This window comes from Palaemon carinicauda, chromosome 15, assembly GCF_036898095.1.
Source record: "Palaemon carinicauda isolate YSFRI2023 chromosome 15, ASM3689809v2, whole genome shotgun sequence".
In the NCBI taxonomy this organism is placed as follows: Eukaryota; Metazoa; Arthropoda; class Malacostraca; order Decapoda; family Palaemonidae; genus Palaemon; species Palaemon carinicauda.
The window spans coordinates 135,034,071-135,057,569 of NC_090739.1; the positions used below are offsets into that span (position 1 = coordinate 135,034,071).

General features: G+C 38.4%; 2 protein-coding genes across 2 annotated transcripts in view; one reads left to right on the plus strand and one right to left on the minus strand.

The window, feature by feature from the left end:
• LOC137654771 (uncharacterized) overlaps nucleotides 1-22,415 on the minus strand; it is a 55,828-nt gene extending 33,413 nt beyond the window's left edge. The window contains exons 1-2 of the mRNA XM_068388712.1: nucleotides 22,276-22,415; nucleotides 15,467-16,143 (exon numbers count right to left, since the gene is read on the minus strand). Coding sequence (XP_068244813.1) covers nucleotides 15,467-15,634 — 168 coding nt within the window. The 5' untranslated portion in view covers nucleotides 15,635-16,143; nucleotides 22,276-22,415. The remainder of the gene's footprint in view (nucleotides 1-15,466; nucleotides 16,144-22,275) is intronic.
• Nucleotides 19,673-20,773, plus strand: LOC137654187 (ice nucleation protein-like). The gene has a single exon (XM_068387825.1). It carries the CDS (start codon nucleotides 19,673-19,675, stop codon nucleotides 20,771-20,773), a length of 1,101 nt encoding a protein of 366 aa, XP_068243926.1.
• Nucleotides 22,416-23,499: the final 1,084 nt, after the last annotated feature.

Consider the following 23,499-nt stretch of genomic DNA (forward strand, 5'->3'; position numbering starts at 1 on the left):
ATAATAATAATAATAAAAACAATAATTTTTGGTTCATTACAGCAATTTCAATATTTACTGGTTCTTAAAAATAAGCATCAAATATAGTTCTATCACAATAGTGGTGTTCCACTGGAAATATAACTTCTGTTCCAAGTGATGGACCTGAAATAAACTGATGTGTAGAAAAATCAAACTAAAACTATTGGCGAAGATTTACGATTTTTAAGCCAAGTGACCTAGTACAAAAGAGGTGTAAACGGGGAGAGGTATGAGGATGTAAGTCATGATATGAAGCAATAATGTTGTATGGAGAGATGTGAGAGAGGTAAAGTAGGACGAAAATGCAAAGACTTACATACCTACAGTGTAATGCAGGCGGTGCACTGACAAACTAACCCCTTACGAGGAAACTATGAGACTTTTGCATAAGTATACAACGGACTCCATCTCAATTCGAATATAGTGACAAATAATGACAGTTAAACACATAGGTGCCCATATTTAAAGGTTTAAAGGCCACTCATGAATGGCAAAAGCAATTGATAGTGACAATGCCTTAGCAAGCAGGAAAATGCTCTAAAGACTGACCATATATGATTAGCGTCCAAGCCCCCTCTCCACCCAAGCTAGGACCAGGGAGGGACAGGCAATGGCTGCTGATGACTCAGCAGATAGACCTATAGGCTCCCCCAAACCCCTTTTCTTAGCTCACAAGGATGGTGAAGTTGCAGATACTAAAGGAACTAACGAGTCTGAGCGGGACTCGACCCCCACCTGACAATCACCAGGCCGAGACGTTACCAATCAGGTCACAACAATCCCTATTTAGCAACTTAAAACACTAACTGCAATCTCAAAACATCAGATTGTCTTCAGTGGGAATTTCAATTTTTAAAAAAATATCAAATTACTTTACACCTTCAATTCAAATGATCTAGTATAAACCCCACTTGTGCAAGAGACCAAGGGTCCTTCCTACTTTTCAGATGGGAGTTTCAATACTACTTTGCAGCCACCACAGGACACAAGGAAAGAGGCCTAGGGGCGTGTGGGCAACATCCTAAAAGTACAGAGGTGAAAGTGATCTGAAAACTCTCATACACTATCTTAAGTTTAAAACACACCTGCAGGTAATCAAGGAAAATGCTTTCAAGGCTAGACTCACGAGCTCCACCTAGAGATAGCAGAAGTCTGGAGTATTCTCAAGTGCCTCTGTCATCAGAAAACACTCAGAGCAAGAAGGAACTGCATCTACAGCCTTCTTTCTTGTTCTAATAGTTGCGTCACATACTAATGCGAGATGTTGAATCAAATAAAGTAACACAACCAGACCATCTGGCACATCAGGCATCTCCAAACCAAATGTCTATAGAATGTACAGGGTTGAAAAAGTATTTGGTCTCAGTACTGCCTCATCGACTACTAAAGTACCAGAACCACCAACCCTCAGTGCTTGATATGATGAGGGCACCAGCAAATTTCCAATCTCTTGCCAATGCAAGAGATACTACCACTTGAGAGTTATTGGGACCTTTGCATCACATCCCTCTCTGAATAAGAATCATTTTTCCTTTGCCTACACATACACCAAATAGTCTGGCCTATTCTTTATGCATTCTCCTCTTTCATCATACACCTGACAACACCTAGATAAACAAAAAATTCTTCTTCACTCAGGGGGTTAACTACTGTACTGCAATGGTTCAGTGACTACTTTCACTTAGTAAGGGCAGAAGAGACTCTTTGGCTATGGTAAACAGCTCTTCTAGGAGAAGGACAATCCGAAATCATGCTATTGTTCTCTAGCCTTTAGTGCCATAGCCTCTGTACCATGGTTTTCTACTTTCTTGGGTTAGATTTCTCATGCTTGAGGGTATACTCAGGCACACTTTTATTTCCTTTCCTAACTGGGCTAACTGTTCGAGCCCTTGAGCTTATAGTTTCCTGCATTTTCAACTAGGGCTGTAGCTTAGCAAGTAATAATTATAATAATAATTATAGAACCTTGCTTAATAGGAGGGCCATACAACAGTGGCCCAAGAATAAGGACCATTCCACCCAAGGACCCAAGTTCCAGGGTAGGCTAGACCGTTTAGCATTATCTATGAGTATGGACTGGTCACTCTATTAGAAAGTATTCAACGCTGATTAAAAGTTGCCTTGGCAAAGGGCGTTCACTATCTACCGAATGTGCTCTGGCTGGAAAGATAAGTTCTCCAAGACTCCCCTCAAAGATTCTTATCCTTATTAAAGGGGGACGATTATCCAGCCTGAGTCGTACTCAACTCTTACTGCGCTGGACCAAATTAATTTGGGAGTGAATACTTGAATCCAAGTCAAAAAAATACATTAGATAAAACATAAATGAATAAAAAATAAAATTTTATCTTATACTGACGCCATAAGATCCTGCTTTCCTATTGGTCGGCAACTATCCCAGCTTGCCTACGCACGGGCGTTCATCTCTCTCTCTCTTTTCGTTCCGACCGCGGTATCGTTAACAGACATTGTGTTGTGTGCTTTCGCTTGTTTGACTTTGTGTTAATATACAGTACATTCGTACGCCACGTGTTATCGTTAATAAACATTCGTTACTGTGCACTGTACTGTATTAGTGTTTACTATACATAGACTGTATATAACGTTACGTTGTGTATTATATTACGTATTACTGTAGCCATGGGTCCCAAGAATGTTGCCGAAGGAAAGAAGAAGAAGACGATGCTCTCGATGGAGACGAAACTTGAAATCATTAAAAAGTACGAGTCTGGCATGCGTTTAAGTGCGATCGCCAAGGAGTATGGCCGGAATCCGTCTACGATAGGCACCATCCTGAAGCAGAAGGCGGCCATCAAAGCAGCAACACCTTCTAAGGGCGTCACTATTTTCTCCAACAAGAGAACGCACGTGCATGACGAGATGGAGAAGCTGCTTCTTGTGTGGATCAAGGACAAAGAGATCTCAGGAGACACCATCACTTAGACTACAATTTGCCAGAAGGCCTCCGCCATTTTCGGTGATCTCGTGCGTGCTCAGGCCGAAGAAGGAGCGGGAGAAGGAACATCCCAGCAGGAACCCCCAGAGTTTAAGGCTTCTCGTGGGTGGTTCGAGAAGTTCAAGAAAAGGACTGGCATCCATTCAGTGGTACGGCATGGGGAGGCAGCCAGCTCGGACACGAAGGCCGCCGAAGCCTTTGTTAAAACGTCTGAAGAGTTGACTCTGCAGGAAGGCTACAGTTCGCAGCAACTTTTCAATTGCGACGAAACTGGGCTTTTCTGGAAGAAAATCGGACATTCATCACGGCGGAGGAGAAGAGGCTACCCGGACATAAGCCTATGAAGGACAGGCTTACCCTTGCTTTTTGTGCAAACGCCAGTGGGGACTGCAAGATAAAGCCCCTGCTGGTGTACCATTCAGAAAATCCCCGAGCCTTCAAAGCCCACAAAGTCATTAAGGAGAACCTTCCCGTGATGTGGAAGGCGAATGCAAAAGCCTGGGTAACGAGGCAACTGTTCATTGATCGGGTGAATGTCTGCTTCGGTCCGACTGTCCGAAAATATTTGGAAAAAAGCGCCTCCCTATGAAATGTTTGCTGGTGCTGGACAATGCTCCAGCTCACCCTCCTGGCCTCGAGGAATATCTTCTGGCCGAGTATTCCTTCATAAAGGTCCTGTATCTACCGCCTAACATCACCCCTCTCCTCCAGCCCATGGACCAGCAAGTTATTTCTAATTTTAAAAAATTGTACACGAAGCATCTCTTCAAGAGATGTTTCCAAGTCACAGAGAGTACAAACCTCACTCTGCGTGAATTTTGGAAAGATCACTTCAACATCGTGATATGCCTCAAACTCATCGATCTCGCTTGGCAGGAAGTTTCGAGGCGTACCCTAAACTCATCTTGGAGGAAGCTGTGGCCTGATGCTGTCTCTGCACGAGACTTCGAGGGGTTCGGGAAGACTGGAGGAGAAGCCGAGATCGTTGACGATCCTGAACCAATTCAGCAGTCTGAGGTGGCTGACATCGTACATCTTGGTACGTCCATGGGGTTGGAAGTTAGCGCGGAAGATATCGATGAACTTATCGAGGAGCACCACGAGGAGTTGACGACGGACGACTTGAAGGAGTTGGAGACGATGCAAGTGAGTGATGTTCAAGAGCAGTTCTCTAGCGGTGATGAGGAGGATGTTGCACCTTTGAAAACGGCAGACATCAAGGAAATTCTTGCATGTTTCCATAAAATGGCAGACTACGTCGAAAAGGAACATCCAAAAAAGTTTATACCAACCGTGCGCTTCAACACTGCAATGACGTTTGCCTAACGCATTTTAGAAATGTGTTGAAAAGTAGGCAGAAACAAGCTTCAATGGATAGTTTCTTATCAAAGAAGCCAGCGGTATTAGTAGGCCAAGACGAAGGTGAAAGTAAAGAAAAGAAACAGAAAAAAGAAAGAGATGAAGAAGTAGAAGGTGAAAGTAAAGAAAAGAAACAGAAAAAAGAAAGTGATGAAGAAGTAGAAGAGATTTAGAAAATAAGAAAAACGTAAAGTTATAAAAAAGCAAAAAAAATAAAATTCAATTTTAAGTTTTATGTTACCATTAAGTGTTAAAGTAATTTTTTCTTTCATTTTATAGTTTTCCATACGTAATGTTAAGTGTTAATTATTTCTGCCATTTTTTTATTTTGTAAAGTTTAAGTGTTAATGTGTTAAGTGTGTAAATTACTGTACGTAGTCTGTCACTTGTTACGTTTTCTGCCTTATGCCATCCTCCTCTGCCGCGACTTCGCTATCGGACATCGTCTCAATCAAAAGGTAAGTTTCAACTTTTTTGTTACACTAATTAACTGTAACCTTTTTTTCAGAGTGTACAGGTACAGTATCAATCATTAATTTAGGTGTACGTACAGGTACAGTAACAATACACCTTCACTGATCTAAATGCTTTACGTACATACAGTACCGTAACTTCTATACAGTACGTACCGTAGTAAAGAAAACGGACCGTTTTCTTTGGGCTTGGGGGGGGATAACTTGGCTATAACTACATTATTGAATAATCTCATAGTGGTTTCTGGAATGGATTAGGCTGTTTTTAACGGTTGTGTTAATTATTGAATGATAGAAATGGCTGCATTGCATGTTTATTACTACAGTTTAGCGTGTTTATGAAAGAAAAGGTGACTTTTTATAAGGCTTGGAACGGATTAGGCTATTTACATGTAAAACGCGACTCAGGATACGAAAATATCAGGATACGAAACCGCATCCTGAACGGATTAATTTCGTATCCTGAGGCATCACTGTATATGTGCTTCTTAAAATGTTAAAAACTTATCTCCTATTTTCTTGGCATCACTTGTCAGTGGGAAGGAGGAGAGGGACATGTTTATGAACACCAAGCAAGTATAAAAATCTACTTTATCAATATTCCGTTTATTTCTACAAAACTCCCGCTATGTTTACATTGCCGACTCTCATACTGATGGAGATGAGCCAGTAGGGGGAGTATTCGAAATCTAGTCCTAAACACGGATTTTGACATAGGAAAAATCTATTTTTGGGTGTTGTCCTAATGGAAGTTCCTCATTGGGAGCTTTTACTTGGGATATTTCTGTGAGTGATATACCAGAGAAATTTTACCTCAGCGGGCTCAAAAGAGTTCTGACCTCTGGAGCAAATATTCCGAGAGATATCACGTATAAATCAGGGACGTGTTAATAAAAAGCCATGACTATCCTTACGTGAATAGAGTTAGCCATGTCTCGAATGATAAGGGTAGAAGGAAGAACATATGCATGCGAGCCGTTACAACTCCCGATATCAATGTGCTACAACTAACATGTTTCTTGTTTTCAAGTGCAGTACCTTGGACTTAGCACCTAGTCTACTATCTCAGTAAAAGAACAATCTATGAATAAAGTTCATTATGACTTGATTCTCCAGATCGTGTTTCAAAATATAAACACACAATGTAATGACCTATTTTTAAACTTTTAACCAACATCATTTATTCCAAATGAGAAAAAAATATAAATACTAAAATCTACATAATTAGCAAAAGAAAAAAGTATCAATTACATCACACCACTAGCAGCTACTGCAGCACCTATGGTCCAGCAATCTTGATAAACAAACCAGGATTCTTTAATATACTGTACAGTACAGCATTACATAATGCTTAGCAATGAGCAATTTGGTATGTCGTTAAGTTTCTGCTAAGACTCTTTCCAAAAAAAGATTCTTATAAAAAGAAATGACCAAGATTCTTTAAGATAATGCGTAGCAAACACCAACTTATGTCGCTAAGTTGCTGCTAAGACTCTTTCCGAAGAAAGCCTCGTATAAAATTCAAGAGGTAGGAAGCTATTGTTCCAAAATCCCGAACACTAACCTTCAAGTTTCATCTTACTTTGTTCAAAGCTTTTAACAATAAAGGACAGCGTTTTAGACAGAGGAACATTTTCAATCCTAACCCCACTGAATAAAGTAGGAACATTACCCATAAGGCCTGTAGTCTTGTCTATATACTGTATTACTAAATAGCTGTCACAAGACATAGAAACCTATTCTCTGACATAACAGTATCTTTAAAGACTGAATCAGTAAGAATTGAGGCAAACGTTTTGTCTTAAAATCATTCTTGTCATTGATTGTAGACGAAAGAGATAAAATAATCTTATCTTCTCCAAACCCTTCATAAAGAGAGGTTGTTGTTCACTAATAGTTTAGCTGACGTTAACACCACTAGGAAAAAAAGTCTTAGTTGTGATATCTTTAAACAAAGATCTTCCAAAGGTACAAAATGCGAGCCTTATATATCGTAATATTAATCTACATTTAGATTAACAAAAAATTGCATAGTCTACCAGAGGATTTTCATTACCAAAAGTCTTTAATACATCTGTAAGAATACCGAAAAAATAATAAATCCAAGCCTATATGGCTAGAGTACAGTATAAGTATGGATCTATAACCCATATTAGTAGAAATGGACAATTTCTTTTCATAAGAAAGGAAACCCAAAAATTTGACATCATCATCCCAACTAGTCCTCATCACCGACACATTGCATGACTTGTTCCAATCAAAATAAACATTAAATTGTCTTTGATACAGATTATTAGACTGTCTTATGGAACAACCTAGAGTACTTTGGAGACCCTAAATCGTTTTTGATATATTATTAGAAGATTGGCATATAGAAACTGGGATCGACAAGCTATAGGACTTCAAATACTCTATGTCTTGGAGCCTTTGGAGGAGATGGTGGACATTCTCCATGCAGTTAGATTTAGCACTTAAGGGTTTGACTGCACCACTCTTGAAAGCAATTGTCTGAGAAGATTGATTTTCCACAACAATCTTCTCGATCACTTCGACATCAGCGGCCACAGACCTGTAAACCACATTCTTTGATGCCAAAAAAGGGAGCCAATAGAGACAGCCTAAACTTCTTTATCACAGGTCAAACTATGGCAAATGGTAGAAAAGCGTATAGAATTAAATTCATGGTTTTTTCTGCTTAACCTATCAGCTAAGTTATTCAATTTCCCTGGGATAAAACAAAGGAGAAGAACTATTGGACAATTAGCAAGATTCAGACCTGGTTCCTCCAGCCCTTTTTTGATATGCTGATGCTGATGTGTTGTCTAAAAACACTACCTCATATTTTACTACTACCAGCAACTCTCGAGCCTGAAGGGCAACTGATATGAAGAATTCACTCTTTCCTCGTTCATTTCCCTGAACGATGGAAAAATTCTTGTTGCACCCATGAACAGAGGTGCACCTGAAATGCACACTTCCTAAGAAATCCCCTAAAATGACTGACGAGGATCGTCCAAGTAATTCATCAGTTGAAGTTGGTTCTCTACCACTGGAATTGATATTGTGTCTAATTCAAAAACTTGTTTTAGGCAAACCTTAAGAATGAAGCCAGCTTCATCCATATCTGAACTGACATTTAACTTCATTCTCTTGACCTCTTCTGACAAAGAAAGAAATGACTGAATCCTCTTTTCCGACAGAAAAAAAACCTGGAAAGGAATTGTTGCCATTATTATTCCTAAATATAGTGTGCTCCGAGTTCAAATCAGAAGAGACTCTTCCCAATTGACCAGTATTCCCAATTTTTCCTGAAACTTGAGTAACCACATTTGCTGAATCAGAATCCTTTTAAAAAATAGCCATAGGTCCAGGTATAAAATAACATTGATTCTCAGAAATCTCATTCATTTGGATATGGGGACCATCATCATGGTGAAGACTTGTGGAGCAGTCCTCAAACTGAAATGCAGGCACTTGAATTGATAAACCTTAAACACGTACATAACCAGACAGAATTTCCTCAAATTTAGATGGATAGTAATGTGATTGATTGATTGATTAAAAGTTTTCAGGCATCCTGACATCTAAGGTCATTGACGCCGGATAGTAATGTGAAAGTAGGCATGTTTTGTTTATCAAAAACATCCAATCTCCTTTCCTTACTAACCCAGGACTGTCAAGAGCATTTGCTTTGAAAACTTGGTGGGAGCTGTAAACTTGTTTTGGTTTGAGATGTCAAGAGCCAGCCTCCAACCTCCTGACACTTTGGGGACAAGGATTAACCTGTTGTAAAACCCAGAAGATAGGACCAAGCTCTCCTTACGCTGCAATGTATTAAATTTTTCTCTAGAAGATTGACAATCTCCAATTTCTAAACCCCGCCCTTTGCTGAATTGGAGGTCAGAGGAATTCAATAGGCCACTCATGAATATGGACAGCATACACAGTTCAGGATGATGGCTCCTACATGGATCTGCTGGGAAAGATGATTATTAATCCAGTTGCAGTACCATGCCTGGACAGCATTCTCAAGTCCCCCTTGCAGGCCTCTAGGTTTCCTTTGTTCTCGTGCGAGCCTTTAGTGATGAAGCAATTTCTTGTACTGCAGAAGGGCTACCATGGACACTTCGAGAAGACCTAAGGACTGAAGAGTCTTTGGTTGTGACCCTGGATGGGTTAGAGGAAACCCGTTGTTCATAGACTGTCTAGAGGAAGGAATTCTAAAATTACTCACCCAATGACTTTGGTGAATCTCTCGAGATTGATCTTTTTATCCAGTCTCGTGTGTGGCGATGCTTCTCTAATATTCTGTTGATCGTAGACTCTACGAAGGAAAGAAATGAAAGGGTGGCTTTGCCTGAGAATGCATCTTAGGCAAAGATCTATCTCAAGAAGAGCAGTCTGTGATGGACTTATAACGATGATTTGAGCACGGGGAATAATTTTCTGAGGACCTCACACCGAGGGGCGAGGTTCCATGAACAAGGGGCTGGTCATATGCTGGTGCATGCCTGGAAAGTGATGAGAGTTCCTGAATAGGAGAATGCACATGTGCAAAGATGAGCAGACGTGAGAAGACCGTGCGTTACCCAAAGAGAGGGCATGAGCGTGAGCAGTTAATCTGTTTAACTGAAGAGTGAGCACGAACATTGGGGCGTTTCTGGCCAGGCGTGCACGTGAGATAAGAGAAATATCCGTAAAGGGAAAGTGTGTACAAAACTTAGTGTATGCAAGTAGGAAAGTGCTTGTGCGAGAATAGATCTGTGCACAAATTAATGAGCACGCGCAGGGGTTAGGTTTGCTAAAATTGAAGGGCACGTACATGGAGTACCCGGCAGGTGATTCGATAAACAATTAGTGTCTAAACATCCTTAAATTGGAGAACTGGAGAGTATGAGCATGTAGAGTGCTCACAAACTAACAAGTGCGTCCTAAACGGAGAATGTGCACCAATAGGTGAACATGCTTGCACATGAACAGAGCGCACCCTATCAGAACAGCATGCACTAACAAGTTAAGGTGAGTTCTCATATCCATGTGGATATGTAGAACTAGAAGAGCATGCGACCACTGGAGATTCTTTGTCAATAGGAGAGCGCATAACTGAACAGCCGATTGCACAGTGACAGGTGAATACTCAGCTATCAATGAATGCACAATGAGTGGGGAACACTCATGGATGGTATAGTGCACATGAACAGGCAAGACCTCAGGATCCGATGAATGCACGCTAAGTGGAGAGTATGTTTTAGAAGAGGGCAGCGAGCGTGCAAACAAGAGCTCAAAGTCGATGATTGCACTCGCACAATCAGGCAAGTGCTCACAACCACAAGATCATGCGATGTCTCATAGTTCTTGTAACATTTCTAATCATCTGCGGTGAGCAGCTCTTGCAGATTCGTATTCTCAGGACGTAAGGGTATGTTTCTGAACAGTTGGGGAAGAACTCCTAGGAGAACTAACGACATTCTTGTCAGGCTTCTTAGAACACAGCAGATTACATTGAAGGTGATCTCTTCTTTCCATCTTATGAGGGTGAGCAGAATGAGGTGAATCTACTGCAGACAACATGCTCAAAGGGATTGGGCTGAGAGGCAAAGGAGGGTGATGGAGCTTCGATCCCTTACCAGATGTCAATTCAGAAGGTGATGGTACCCCTGAAGTCTGATAAAATTTACAGAGATGGTGGTAGTCACTTACGGGTGGGGGGTAAGCCCCTCCCACACAATAACCCTCTGACAGCCACTAATATTTACAGGGTGGTTGAGACAGGAACTTTAACTTAAAAGACTCAGGCTTGTATAGAAAGGAAATATATACAGTAAGCTAAATGTGGAAGGTGTCCATGGTAGCAAACTCAAGTGCATAGAACGTCGTGCCATCGTTCTTGAATGTCTCCACTGGGTTGATGGAGAGAGATGGGGGAGTGTCTTCCAGTATGTAAAATAACCAATAAAAGGATCTCTTGCGATCAGTCCAAACGTAGTGAATTCAACAGACCGGAGATCTGGGGATTGACACTATCCAAAGCTGAGCGAGCAATGACCGACCATGGCTACATAGTGGGTTTCAGTTCAAGAGGCACTGAAGCGCCAATCAATGGCCGTTATTCCTCCCTTGATGGGAATACAGTTGCCTCCCAAAGGTCATTCATTGTACAGCACTCATATGAGTGCCAACACCTTGATGAACTCTTGGCTCTACGTCTACTCTGGGTCTACGATATCACAGAACTATTCCTCTCTTACAAGAGAAGTCTCGATGGAAACTTCAGGAGAATCTTTCTTCTTAGAATACTACCATAGGTTGAGGTGCCCATAACCCCCTTGCCTTCAGATGTTGGTGAAGCACCAGGTGTTTCAACATCAGAAGGGCATACAAGAGAGGAAGGTACTGTACCGAGCGGAGTATGGGTGCGTCACATGAAAGCCTGGCGCTGACTGGTGTGGAGCTTTGCTGACAATGGTCCGCCAAAGCCATGGTTTGTCGATGTTTATAAGGCTTTCAGAGCAGTCCTATGGTTTCATTTGAATTGAATCATCGCTTCGACATGCTGGAAGGTCTCTAGACGTTCACCAATATCGGCGCTTGGGAAGATATCTTGATGAGGAGCAGTCTCAGCATATAGGAAGACCTCGGTGCACGGAGGTATCGCAATACATTGCCCTACAGCAATGAGAAGCAGCTGATAGGTACCCCATGATTTGAACATCGTGAACCCTAGACAAATAGCAAAAAGTGCAATGGTGTAGTGTCTGACCGGGTGGAGATCTAGAACAAGATGATCGGTCATGTGGTGTCCTAGCTCATGGAGACTGATCACTAAGTGATACCGAGTGTAGAGACCTTGGGCCTGGAGGCCTGGCACGTGAAGACCAGGGGGCTGGAGGCCTGGCACGTGAAGACCAGGGGGCTGGAGGCCTGGCACGTGAAGACCAGGGGGCTGGAGGCCTGGCACGTGAAGACCAGGGGGCTGGAGGCCTGGCACGTGAAGACCAGGGGACTGGAGGCTTGGCACGTGGAGACCTGGTGCCTTGAAACTGTATGGGTGATGAGCAATTCTCATAGGTGGGATGACTGCAGACTGTCATGCCACTAGCAAAAAGTATGCATTAGATGGGGATCCATAGAATGCCTACTCGTAAACCTGCCGATGTTACAGCCAAGCTTACCAGCGTAGACCAACATCTCTGCTCATATTCAATATCATGGCAATCACACACAAAATCATGAAAAAGCAAAATTAATTTAGGGCGCAGAGAAGTATGTGTGCACTGCTCAGCGGCAGAAATCAATGTTGATGCTCAGTGGCCTGTTGGGTGGGAGGGGCTTACCCAACACCCAACTTGTTATGAATTTTAACAGCCATTTCCAGATTCACTAAAATTATACGCTTATCAAAGGACTATGGTTTCTGCTGTAACGTATTAGTGTGGGAACAAGCAAACCTTCCGTCCTTTAACCCAGACTCAATATTTGGTGGGGGTGGGGAATCCCTATGACCCAGACAGGATCATCCTTTTTCTTCGCCGGAAGTGTTACTTTCCAGGACCAATACAGGAGCAAGGAAGAGGAATCCTATAAATTCCTTATTAGCTAATCATAGGGATGCAGATGACAGTGTCTGGGCAAGTAGAACGGAGTTTATGAGAAACTAGTACTGTACTAGGTCGCAAGGATGTCGGAAATATCATAACATACAGTAATTATTATAAGAAAATGATTCTGGTAGACACTGGTCACACTTTGCCCTTTTTACAAGAGGATGGGAGAGGTAATTACTTAACAGACCATGTCTGTGAAGAAAAGTTATTCTGTCATGAAGCTTACCAGCATCGGGCATCTAGTTCAGCATACTCCAATCGTAGCTGCTGCACTCCCAAAGAGGGGAAAAGAAGCAAAAGAGAATGTAATTCTACCTTACATTCTCAATAATATGCCAATGTGACCAGGGCGTTCAATGTATTTAAGTGATACATAATAATTATAAATAACACTTTTCATCTTTCTGCATAGCCATCACCTGTGCAATGAGTTAAAACATAAAATATTTACGAAGGTATTTAAGGTAAGCGGGAATTATAAAATGTTACAGTTCAGGTTCGCTAAGAGACAGGTCGCAGCGGATGCAAAGTAAGAATGACAGCCAGGACCCCTAGGTTAGGTTAGGTCCAGTTATTACATCACTTTTTCCCTCACTCTGTTTTCCAGTATGCTGTGTATTTTTCTAACTGGTTTTGTTGGGATTATCTGCTCTTAGTGAATGTGTCTTATACTGTACTCATTTCATGAGTCCCCCTCTAAACAATCAACTTTGACACCCCCATCTTGGGTAGTGCCTTAGCCTCAGTACCATGGTATTCCACTGTCTTGGGTTAGTGTTCTCTTGTTTGAGAGTACACTTGGGCACACTAATCTATCTTATGTCTCTTCCTCTTGTTTTGTTAAAAATTTTATAGTTTATACTGTATAGGAGAAATTTATCCTAATGTTACTCTTCTAAAAATATTTTATCTTTCCTTGTTTCCTTTCATCACTGGGCTATTTTCCTGCTTTTCCAACTAGGGTTATAACTTAGAAAGTGATAATAATAATAATAATAATAACAATAATAATTTGAGGAACTCATAAACCCAGAGGATTGTATCAAACATACGATAACCAGTTGGAAATATATATATGGTTCATGTACTCAGCAAGAAATACACCATACCATTACCCATTTTTGTATTTAGCAATTTGATTATTACTTTTGATTAGGGTGTGATTTATAGATTGGCTATCTGCCTAACACAACAAACGTTTTTCTTTAAGAAATATTTATTAATTTATAATGATTGGTATTAAGTTCTCAATTTACCAAATATATAGCAGTCTTGTGTGATGTCTGGAATATATATATACTGTATATAGATACATACATACATACATACATACATATATATATATATATATATATATATATATATATATATATATATATATATATATATATATATATATATATATATATATATATATATATATATATATATATATATATATATATATATATATATATATATATATATATATATACAGCATTACAAGCTAAGCTATTACCATTGCTGGAAAAGCGTGATGCTATAAGTAAATGGGCTCCAACAGGTTAATGAGTTTGAACAATTCGAAAAAAAATTTTATTATCAGGATTTTGAGAAGAAAAATAAATTATGAATCCATAAAACAGCATAACCAATTCAAATGAATTTTCATAAATCAGGATTTTGAAAACTAAAACAAAATTTGACTTCAAGTTTGGATTTGAAAGTGAAAGTACAGTTTTCCCTTATTTCCACTTTCACTTGAAGAATGTTACTTTTTTTTTTTCCAAATACCTCTACTGTTAATTATTTATTCTCTTTTTGTGGCATATCTCTTTCTTTTGTATTCCAGCCATATTTGAAATATTATAGGATACATCTTGAGAATGGGTTAACACCTAAATGATAAAATTTATTTCTTATTAAAGGATTTAACCAGCAAATCTTGATCTTTAACAGTTTTTAAAATATTTAATTTTAATTGTTTATTACGATTCATGTAGTTTATTTATTTCCTTTCCTCATTGGGCTATTTTCCCCTGTTGAAGCCTTTGGGCTTATACATCCTGTTTTTCCAAACTGTTGTGGCTTAGCTTGCAATAATAATAAAAATAATAATAATAATAATAATAATAATAATAATAATAATAATACCAACAACAATGTTACTGTTCTTAAAATATTTCATTTTAATCATTCATTCTTTCTATTTCCTAGTCTCCTTTCCTCACTGGGCTATTTTCCCTGTTGGAGCCCCTGGGCTTATAGCAACGTGCTTTTCCAACAAGGGTTGTAGCTTAGCAAGTAATAATAATGAGAGAGAGAGAGAGAGAGAGAGAGAGAGAGAGAGAGAGAGAGAGAGAGAGAGAGAGAGAGAGAGAGAGAGAGAGAGAGAGAGGAGCATCATGCCTTTCTGTCAAATGCCATCATCACATGGCGATGACGTCAGCACGAGCATATTCACATATGTTAAGCTTCCACGAATACCCAGCTTAGATTAGCAGCCATTGGAGACTGAATACGGCATGGCTTCTTAATTATTCAGCATGGGGAGTGAAAATAAACAAGGAAAATACGCCATGACAACTAAAATTGGAGGAAATATGTTGACGCCGGGAGTTACTCCCACTACAACGAATGGAGGATGGAATTTCATCATTTACAGTTTCCCGTTGATCACCAATTTGGCATTTGAAAGGAACCTTATTTATTGGATACTTAATTCAATGATAGATTTTATATATTTACTTAAAAATACAATTAAAAACAGTTCAAGTCTTCGGTAAAACGTTATGGCAATGAGGTACCGGCAGATGAACTTAAGAATGTTGGCTACACATTCATCTATGGTGTCCTAAAATACACATTCAGCCATGTTTTATAATTCTATTTATATACAAGCCCAAGATATGAATAAAATCTAAAGATTCAATCAGCAAATTATAATCAACTCACTATTTTCCAATCAAGTTTTTCCTTTAAATCAAGACACGCAATAAACAATGGTTTGGTTATGTTGCTATTTATATACAGGCCCGAGATAATAAAACTCCAGAAAATAATAATAAACTCACCATTTTCCAATCAAGTTCCTCCTTTATATCGGGAGTGTCCAAATCCAGCTTATCCGAGGAGCTGAATATCATGTTCTTGAAGCTATCGCTCCCAAGGGCCAAGCCCTTCGAAGACGTCTCATCCTTTTCAAAGAGGAAGTCCATTATACCAAAATCCGTGGAACTCATCTTGACCAATGGAGGGGTCACGTCTGTCAAAAATCAGCACAAAGTCACGTTTGATCACATAAGGCACTTTCTCTGCACCATCGCATATTATGGGCTACGTTTTCTAAGAATGTGAGTGTGGATGCGATACGAGAACTGCTTTGTTCAAAAATAAAAAACCGCTTAGAAAGTATAGCGTTCTTATCTACTCTGGACACTTGCACATGGAGCGAACGTCAGCCGGTGACTGAGGTAATTAGGCCAGTCCACCTGTACACCGGTATACCTGGTTCGTAGCTTCATTGTGGTCCAAACGTTCCATTACAGTGAAGTCGTGCCCTTTCTCTTGCGTATTCTACTTCACTGCAGGGGCTAGTTCACTCCTTGCTCTGTTTCAAAAGGTATTGTTCAGATCGTGTCAAAAGTCATCACTCACTGGGGGAAAGAAACCGACTACAACCTGGTTTTATTAAACGACCTCATTTGTTTTTCAATATTCTTATATCATATTTCATAAATTGAAGCACATTCTGGAACAATAACCAAAGAAAAAATTTCTTAATTTATTCTGATTACAAAATGGATTCTGATCATGATTCCAAAATAAACTGACAAACGAAATATATTGAAATCCTTCCCTTCTACAAGACGAGTTTATTAAACGACCTCATACGTTTTCCAATATTCTGATTTCATTTTAATACATAGAAGCCAATTCCGCAATAATAACCATAAAAAAGAATTTCCCAAATTACTCCTATCCAAAAATAAACTCTAATGAACGAAATAGACTGAAATCTTTCTCTTCGCGTGTCAGCATTGCGATGTGGCAATGTAATCTAGAATTGACTCCGCCTACAACTAGCCTCACTCCAGGAGCGTGAAGTTTGAAAATTCACAATATCATTGTAATTAATTACAGCGACAGTTTAAAATGCACTATTGCATTTTCACAATAATTCTTGTAGTCTTAATGCATATCTATCACGATAAACCAGGAATTTTCAATGTATTAAAAGAGAAAAATACTATACAAGCTAATTGGCAACTATTAAAATGTGCCAGCTTATGTTTCTTTTGATTACTTTTTTTATGTTTACTTTGATGAGTAATGAGATAATGAGTTTAAAGTGCACTGTATGAACATTGATATGATCTTCAGACAATTATAGAACCGCAATGAAACAATAAATGGAGTAAATGGTGTCTGTTGAAACTTTATGCATCATGCACAAAATCAAATTATGATATCCTAATATCTCTCTCTCTCTCTCTCTCTCTCTCTCTCTCTCTCTCTCTCTCTCTCTCTCTCTCTCTCTCTCTCTCTCTCATATATATATATATATATATATATATATATATATATATATATATATATATATATATATATATATATATATATATATATATATATATATATATATATATATATATATATATAGTGTGTGTGTGTGTGTGTGTGCCTGTGTGGGAATGTTGAATCCCTGGTAAAAAGTACTTTTCAGATTCACTAAACTAGTCCACAAGATGATAATTTAGGAACCATCTTTCCTGGTATCCCTGTGCAAACGTGGCAAGTCCTACATTAGGCAGTTTAGGCTACACATGGATTATCATCCTTTCACTGCCCTCCATACAGTAACCAGATCACTCCCTCTCTTCTCGTTTCAGTACCAATTTACCAATCTTACTATCTTAATCGGATGATGTAATTTCATCAAATAAACGTAATGCAAGCTTTGTGATTATATATGCTATGACTTAGGAGTGTCCTTCTCATCTCCGTCACCTTTTTATGAATGATAATGAAAGTTATATGTATGATTTTTTTTCTTTTAGAATCTTTTCCCTCAGAAGGTATGCCATATACATCCTGGTCAGCATTTCAGTTAATTCTTGGTTCCTTTGCATTATTAAGTCTCGTTGTCTCTTCTATAATCTCATCACTAACTTTCAAAATCATTTGAGAATTACGACTCATCATCGTGACTCTTGCATCATGTAAATCTCTCTCTCTCTCTCTCTCTCTCTCTCTCTCTCTCTCTCTCTCTCTCTCTCTCTCTCTCTCTCTCTCTCTCTCTTCCCTAGACTCACTTTCTTCTTCAGTCGCGCATTCCTTCAGCACAAGAATGTTTCTTCTAACAACAATATCTCATTGTGTGTTCTATCATAAAGAGCATTCTATACCCATAAACATTTCTCCCTGCATTTAATTCTTTGATTTTTCAAGACTTCACCCATTTATCTTTATCTTCCTTACACCTGTTTGTGGTTTTCCGTTTGTCCTTCATCTGTACCCTAACAAACCTTTTTTTCTTTTCTATATATAGCTCAATTGTTAATTTCACAATTCTTTCACTCTTTAGTTACATTTATTTTTCAACACTTGCTGTTACTCACAAAGATTCCCAGGTGCTTGAATTCAACTGATACAGCCCATCTTACTCTATTTCTTCATTATATTTAATTGTGTCCATAAACATTTCTTTAGGGGTTGTTATGGCCTGTTGGAAACGTCTCTTTGTGGCGATCTGTCGGACTAGGGTTCGAAACACGCTCAATTTCGAACTGAGGCCCTTTGTGTCAGTAGGCGTAGGAGGAGATGATACACACACACACACACACACACACACACACACACACACATATATATATATATATATATATATATATATATATATATATATATATATATATATATATATATATATATATATATATATATATGTTTGTGTGTATGACTGTGTGTGTAAAAGAGAGAGAGAGAGAGAGAGAGAGAGAGAGAGAGAGAGAGAGAGAGAGAGGGAGAGAGAGGTGCCAGTCTACTGGTTACATTATATTGTTATACATATTAATGCATATCATTAATGTTTTACCCGTTCTACTTCCTTATAATTTTCAAAACGCTTTTAGTGGAAGATTTTGAATCCGCAAGGTGGCATAGAAGTGAGTCTAGCTTTATTGACCATCTACACACACACACACACACACACTAAGTGTCATTATCTTGCACGCAGGTGAAAAGTCCAACTCATCTACAGTATTCTGAAGATGTGGCAATATCTAGCGAAGCCCGGGAAATGACTTAAATTCCTGTGCATTGCAATGATGCAAATCGATTAGGTCTAGCACTGTCTTTCACACCGTCACAGACATTGCTCAGCCGACGACAAAATGACAGATATTATAATTCAGCATCTATCAAAAGTTGTGTAAAAAGTCTAAAACAAGCTGGGAAAGCTGAATGAAGACTTGGAACTATAGTACTATGCTTTACAAGAAAATGAGTAAGCATTTGGTAGCACTTGCCACATGACTTTTAAATCTACACACTTTATCATCTTCCCTTCAGCATACAAATTTAATGAAAGTCTTCTTTGGGCATTTGGTATCACTCGTGACATGACTCTTAATTAAACTCTTCCTTTGGCTTTTGGTATCACTCGTGACAAGACTCCTAATCAAAATATTACTTTGGCATTTGGAATCACTCATGACACGACTCCTAATCAAACTATTCCTTTGGCATTTGACTCGTGACACAATTCCTAATAAAACTCTTCCTTTGGCATTTGATATCACTCGTGACATGACTCCTAATCAAACACTTCCTTTGGCATTTGGAGTCACTCATGACAAGACTCTTAATTAAACTCTTCCTTTGGCATTTGGTATCACTCGTGACAAGACTCCTAATCAAACTCTTCCTTTGGCATTTGGTATCACTTATGACACGACTCCTAATCAAACTATTCCTTTGGCATTTGACTCGTGACACAATTCCTAATAAAACTCTTCCTTTGGCATTTGGTATCACTCGTGACAAGACTCCTAATCAAACTCTTCCTTTGGCATTTGGTATCACTTATGACACGACTCCTAATCAAACTATTCCTTTGGCATTTGACTCGTGACACAATTCCTAATAAAACTCTTCCTTTGGCATTTGGTGTCACTCGTGACATGACTCCTAATCAAACTCTTCCTTTGGCATTTGGAGTCACTCATGACAAGACTCTTAATTAAACTCTCCCTTTAGCATTTGGTATCACTCATAACATGATTCCTAATCAAACTATTCCTTTGGCATTTGGTATCACTCGTGACATGACTCCTAATCAAACTCTCCCTTTGGCATTTGGTATCACTTGTGACACGACTCTTAATCAAACTATTCCTTTGGCATTTGGTATCACTCGTGACACGACTTCTAATCAAACTATTCCTTTGGCATTTGGTATCACTCGTGACACGACTCCCAATCAAACTCTTCCTTTGGCATTTGGTATCACTCGAGATATGACTTCCAATCAAACTATTCCTTTGGCATTTGGTATCACTCGTGACATGACTCCAAATCAAACTCTTCCTTTGGCATTTGGTATCACTCGTGACACGACTCCCAATCAAACTCTTCCTTTGGCATTTGGTATCAGACGTGACATGACTCCCAATCAAACTATTCCTTTGGCATTTGGTATCACTCGTGACACGACTCCAAATCAAACTCTTCCTTTGGAATTTGGTATCAGTCGTGACATGACTCCCAATCAAACAATTCCTTTGGCATTTGGTATCACTCGTGACACGACTCCCAATCAAACACTTCCTTTGGCATTTGGTATCTCTTGTGACATGATTCCCAATCAAACAATTCCTTTGGCATTTGGTATCACTCGTGACACGTCTCCAAATCAAACTCTTCCTTTGGCATTTGGTATCAGTTGTGACATGACTCCCAATCAAACAATTCCTTTGGTATTTGGTATCACTCGTGACACGACTCCCAATCAACCTCTTCCTTTGGAATTTGGTATCACTTGTGACAGGACTCCCAATCAAACTCTTCCTTTGGCATTTGGTATCACTTGTGACATGACTCCTAATCAAACTCTTCCTTTGGCATTTGGTATCACTTGTGACATGACTCCCAATCAAACTCTTCCTTTGGCATTTGGTATCACTTGTGACATGACTCCCAATCAAACTCTTCCTTTGGCATTTGGTATCACTTGTGACATGACTCCCAATCAAACTCTTCCTTTGGCATTTGGTATCACTCGTGACAAGACTCCCAATAAAACTCTTCCTTTGGCATTTGGTATCACTCAATATATCTCCCAATCAAACTCTTCCTTTGGCATTTGTTATAGATCGTGACATGACTCCTATTCAAACTCTTCCTTTGGCATTTGGTATTACTTGTGACAAGACTCCCAATAAAACTCTTCCTTTGGCATTTGGTATCACTCAATATATCTCCCAATCAAACTCTTCCTTTGGCATTTGGTATCACTCGTGACACAACTAATCAAACTCTTCCTTTGGCATTTGGTAACACTCGTGACATGCTCCTATTCAAACTCTTCCTTTGACATTTGGTATCACTCATGACAAAACAGGATGCCTGAAAACTTTAAATCATTCATTCATTCATGACAAAACTCTTAATCAAACTCTTTCTTTGACATTTGGTATCATTCGTGACATGACTCCTAAAAAAATTTTTCCATTGGCATTTGGTATCACTCGTGACATGACTCATAAATCTACAGATTTAATCAAATTCTGGGTACAGATTTAATCAAACTCTGGGCAATTTGTGAAAGAAGGCGTATCATCAAACGATGGTCTGATAAGATAATGAAGAAATTGTCAAAATCCGTTAAATGCCAACGGAGACCAGAAATGGCTATCACTGATTTCATTATTAATTTTAGCAGCATTTTTTTTTTTTTTCAGAAAAGAATGTATTGATTGTAGTTGGCCGTCCGAAAATCATGATCAGGCATAGCTGGCATTTAGGTATATGTCATTTAAAACAATTTATACGAATTTATTTGAATTATCTAAATTAAAAGAAAATTAATTACAAATTTATATATATTTCATATTTTCATTTGTCTTTTCAGATATTAATACTTTAATCACACCTCGCATAACTACAGTCGACATTTGCACTCAAACACTTTTGTATAAAAAGTAAATTTCAGGACACAACAATTTTCACTTCTAACGCCACGTCACCAACGTATTGTCCTGGCACTTTTGCTTGGCTGGGAATGAACTTCAAGTGGCGTTACTCTAAAGCAAAATATCACAATTATATGTAAGATCTTTGGTTAAATGTAAAAAAAGTCATTATGATTATACAATAATCAATTATCGAATATCTACGCTAAATAAGACAACGTAATGTTTGAAGGAAATTGTGGTCTACGGGAATACAATTGCTACTGTGACATCAATAGTATGATGTGATGACACCCACCAACGACAAGAATTAATTCTTATTTCTTAGCTTACATAAAATTATTCTTATTTCTTATCTTACATATGTCTCATTCCACATTCTTTAGAACTTTCTTTATAAATTAAAATACGTACGAACTTATTTCCATCATGACGATAAGCTTATTCACATATTTTGTCACAAACACATATAAGTCGAATTATCTTCTTAAGTGGTTTATTTAAGTATATTAATATGCATATTTTCTTTATCTAAATCATTCTCATTTTCAATAACACGATGTCACACACTTTTAATATCTTATTTCTTTTGTTTGTCACTGCTCTATTGTATACACGAAGCTTTAATCGAGTAACTAAGTTAAATCAAATAGGCAGAACACAACCACTTTAGCTTTGCGAATACATACTGCTTGGGCATTCATGTTATCTCCACGACTCTACATCAAAGACTGATAGTCCCCGTCGTCGTCCCCCCCACACACAAAGGGTTAACCATTTAACATTGATTGCCCACTCCCCTCCCTAACTGGCCTGGCTGACAGAAAACATATCTCGAGGTTGCGTCAGCCACTGACAACGCGGTTGCCGCCCGCCTTCACTTTCCACGAGTATTTGGCTCTCGCTGTCTCCTACCGAGTAGTCTATTTAGCAAATACGGATATTAAACTATAGCTTATGTACTTATAATATCAAAATAATATTATATAGAGATTTTTATAACAAAGAAAAGTTAAATTAATCGAAATTCTTCATCTATTTCCTTAGTTTATCAAATGGAATAGCGTGGGATGAGCAAACTTGTCGCTATGTGAACGGACCCACCTTCCACGTTGACTGTTGCTTTTACACCACCATGAGCAATTGCTGGATTCAGACAGTTTTTAAACTTCCTACAAGAAAAATAACACAAATCTCTTCTTTTCAATTATTTAGATGCGTTAAATCTCACTCGTTGAGGTACATAATATTAATAGGATCTTCATAGTCGCTTATGAAATAGTAAACACACTCATTGTTTATCAGTAAAACTTGAAATATCATGTATTCTATATCGTGAACTAGCCATCGATCCTTCAAAATACACCATGAGTCATATTACCAGTGCAAGTTAAAAAAAAGCAAGCTGAGTCACATGACATAGTGCAATAGTAAGTGATACTTGCAAAATATATCATGAAATTCAACAGTGCTGCTCGAACTGACTGAGAATAAGTCGGTTAGGTCAGGGAGATTCCTACATTTTAATTTTTAATTTTATTTTAATTAAAGTAATTGTGGTGCCCAGTCTCTTATGTTAAAGCCCAGAATTCCCATTTTTTAGGAGTTTTGAAGATTAACATTCAAGCAAACTTATCAAACTGTCTATGGAAAACGATTCAAACTCTTTGCTAAAAGATTGACAATTTTACATTATGATAACTTTCCTTATGAAAAATGATATTGTCTTAGTTATATCCACATTAGTGTTAAATGGCAAATCTTAGCTCAGATAATAAGTATGTCTTAAACATTTGATATATATATATATATATATATATATATATATATATATATATATATATATATATATATATATATATATATATAATATATATATATATATATATACCCAGAAAATCTAGTTAGCACCA

Excerpts from the sequence above, each read along its gene's own strand:
- LOC137654187 (XM_068387825.1), top strand. The coding sequence starts at position 19,673 with ATGATTCCTAATCAAACTATTCCTTTGGCATTTGGTATCACTCGTGAC.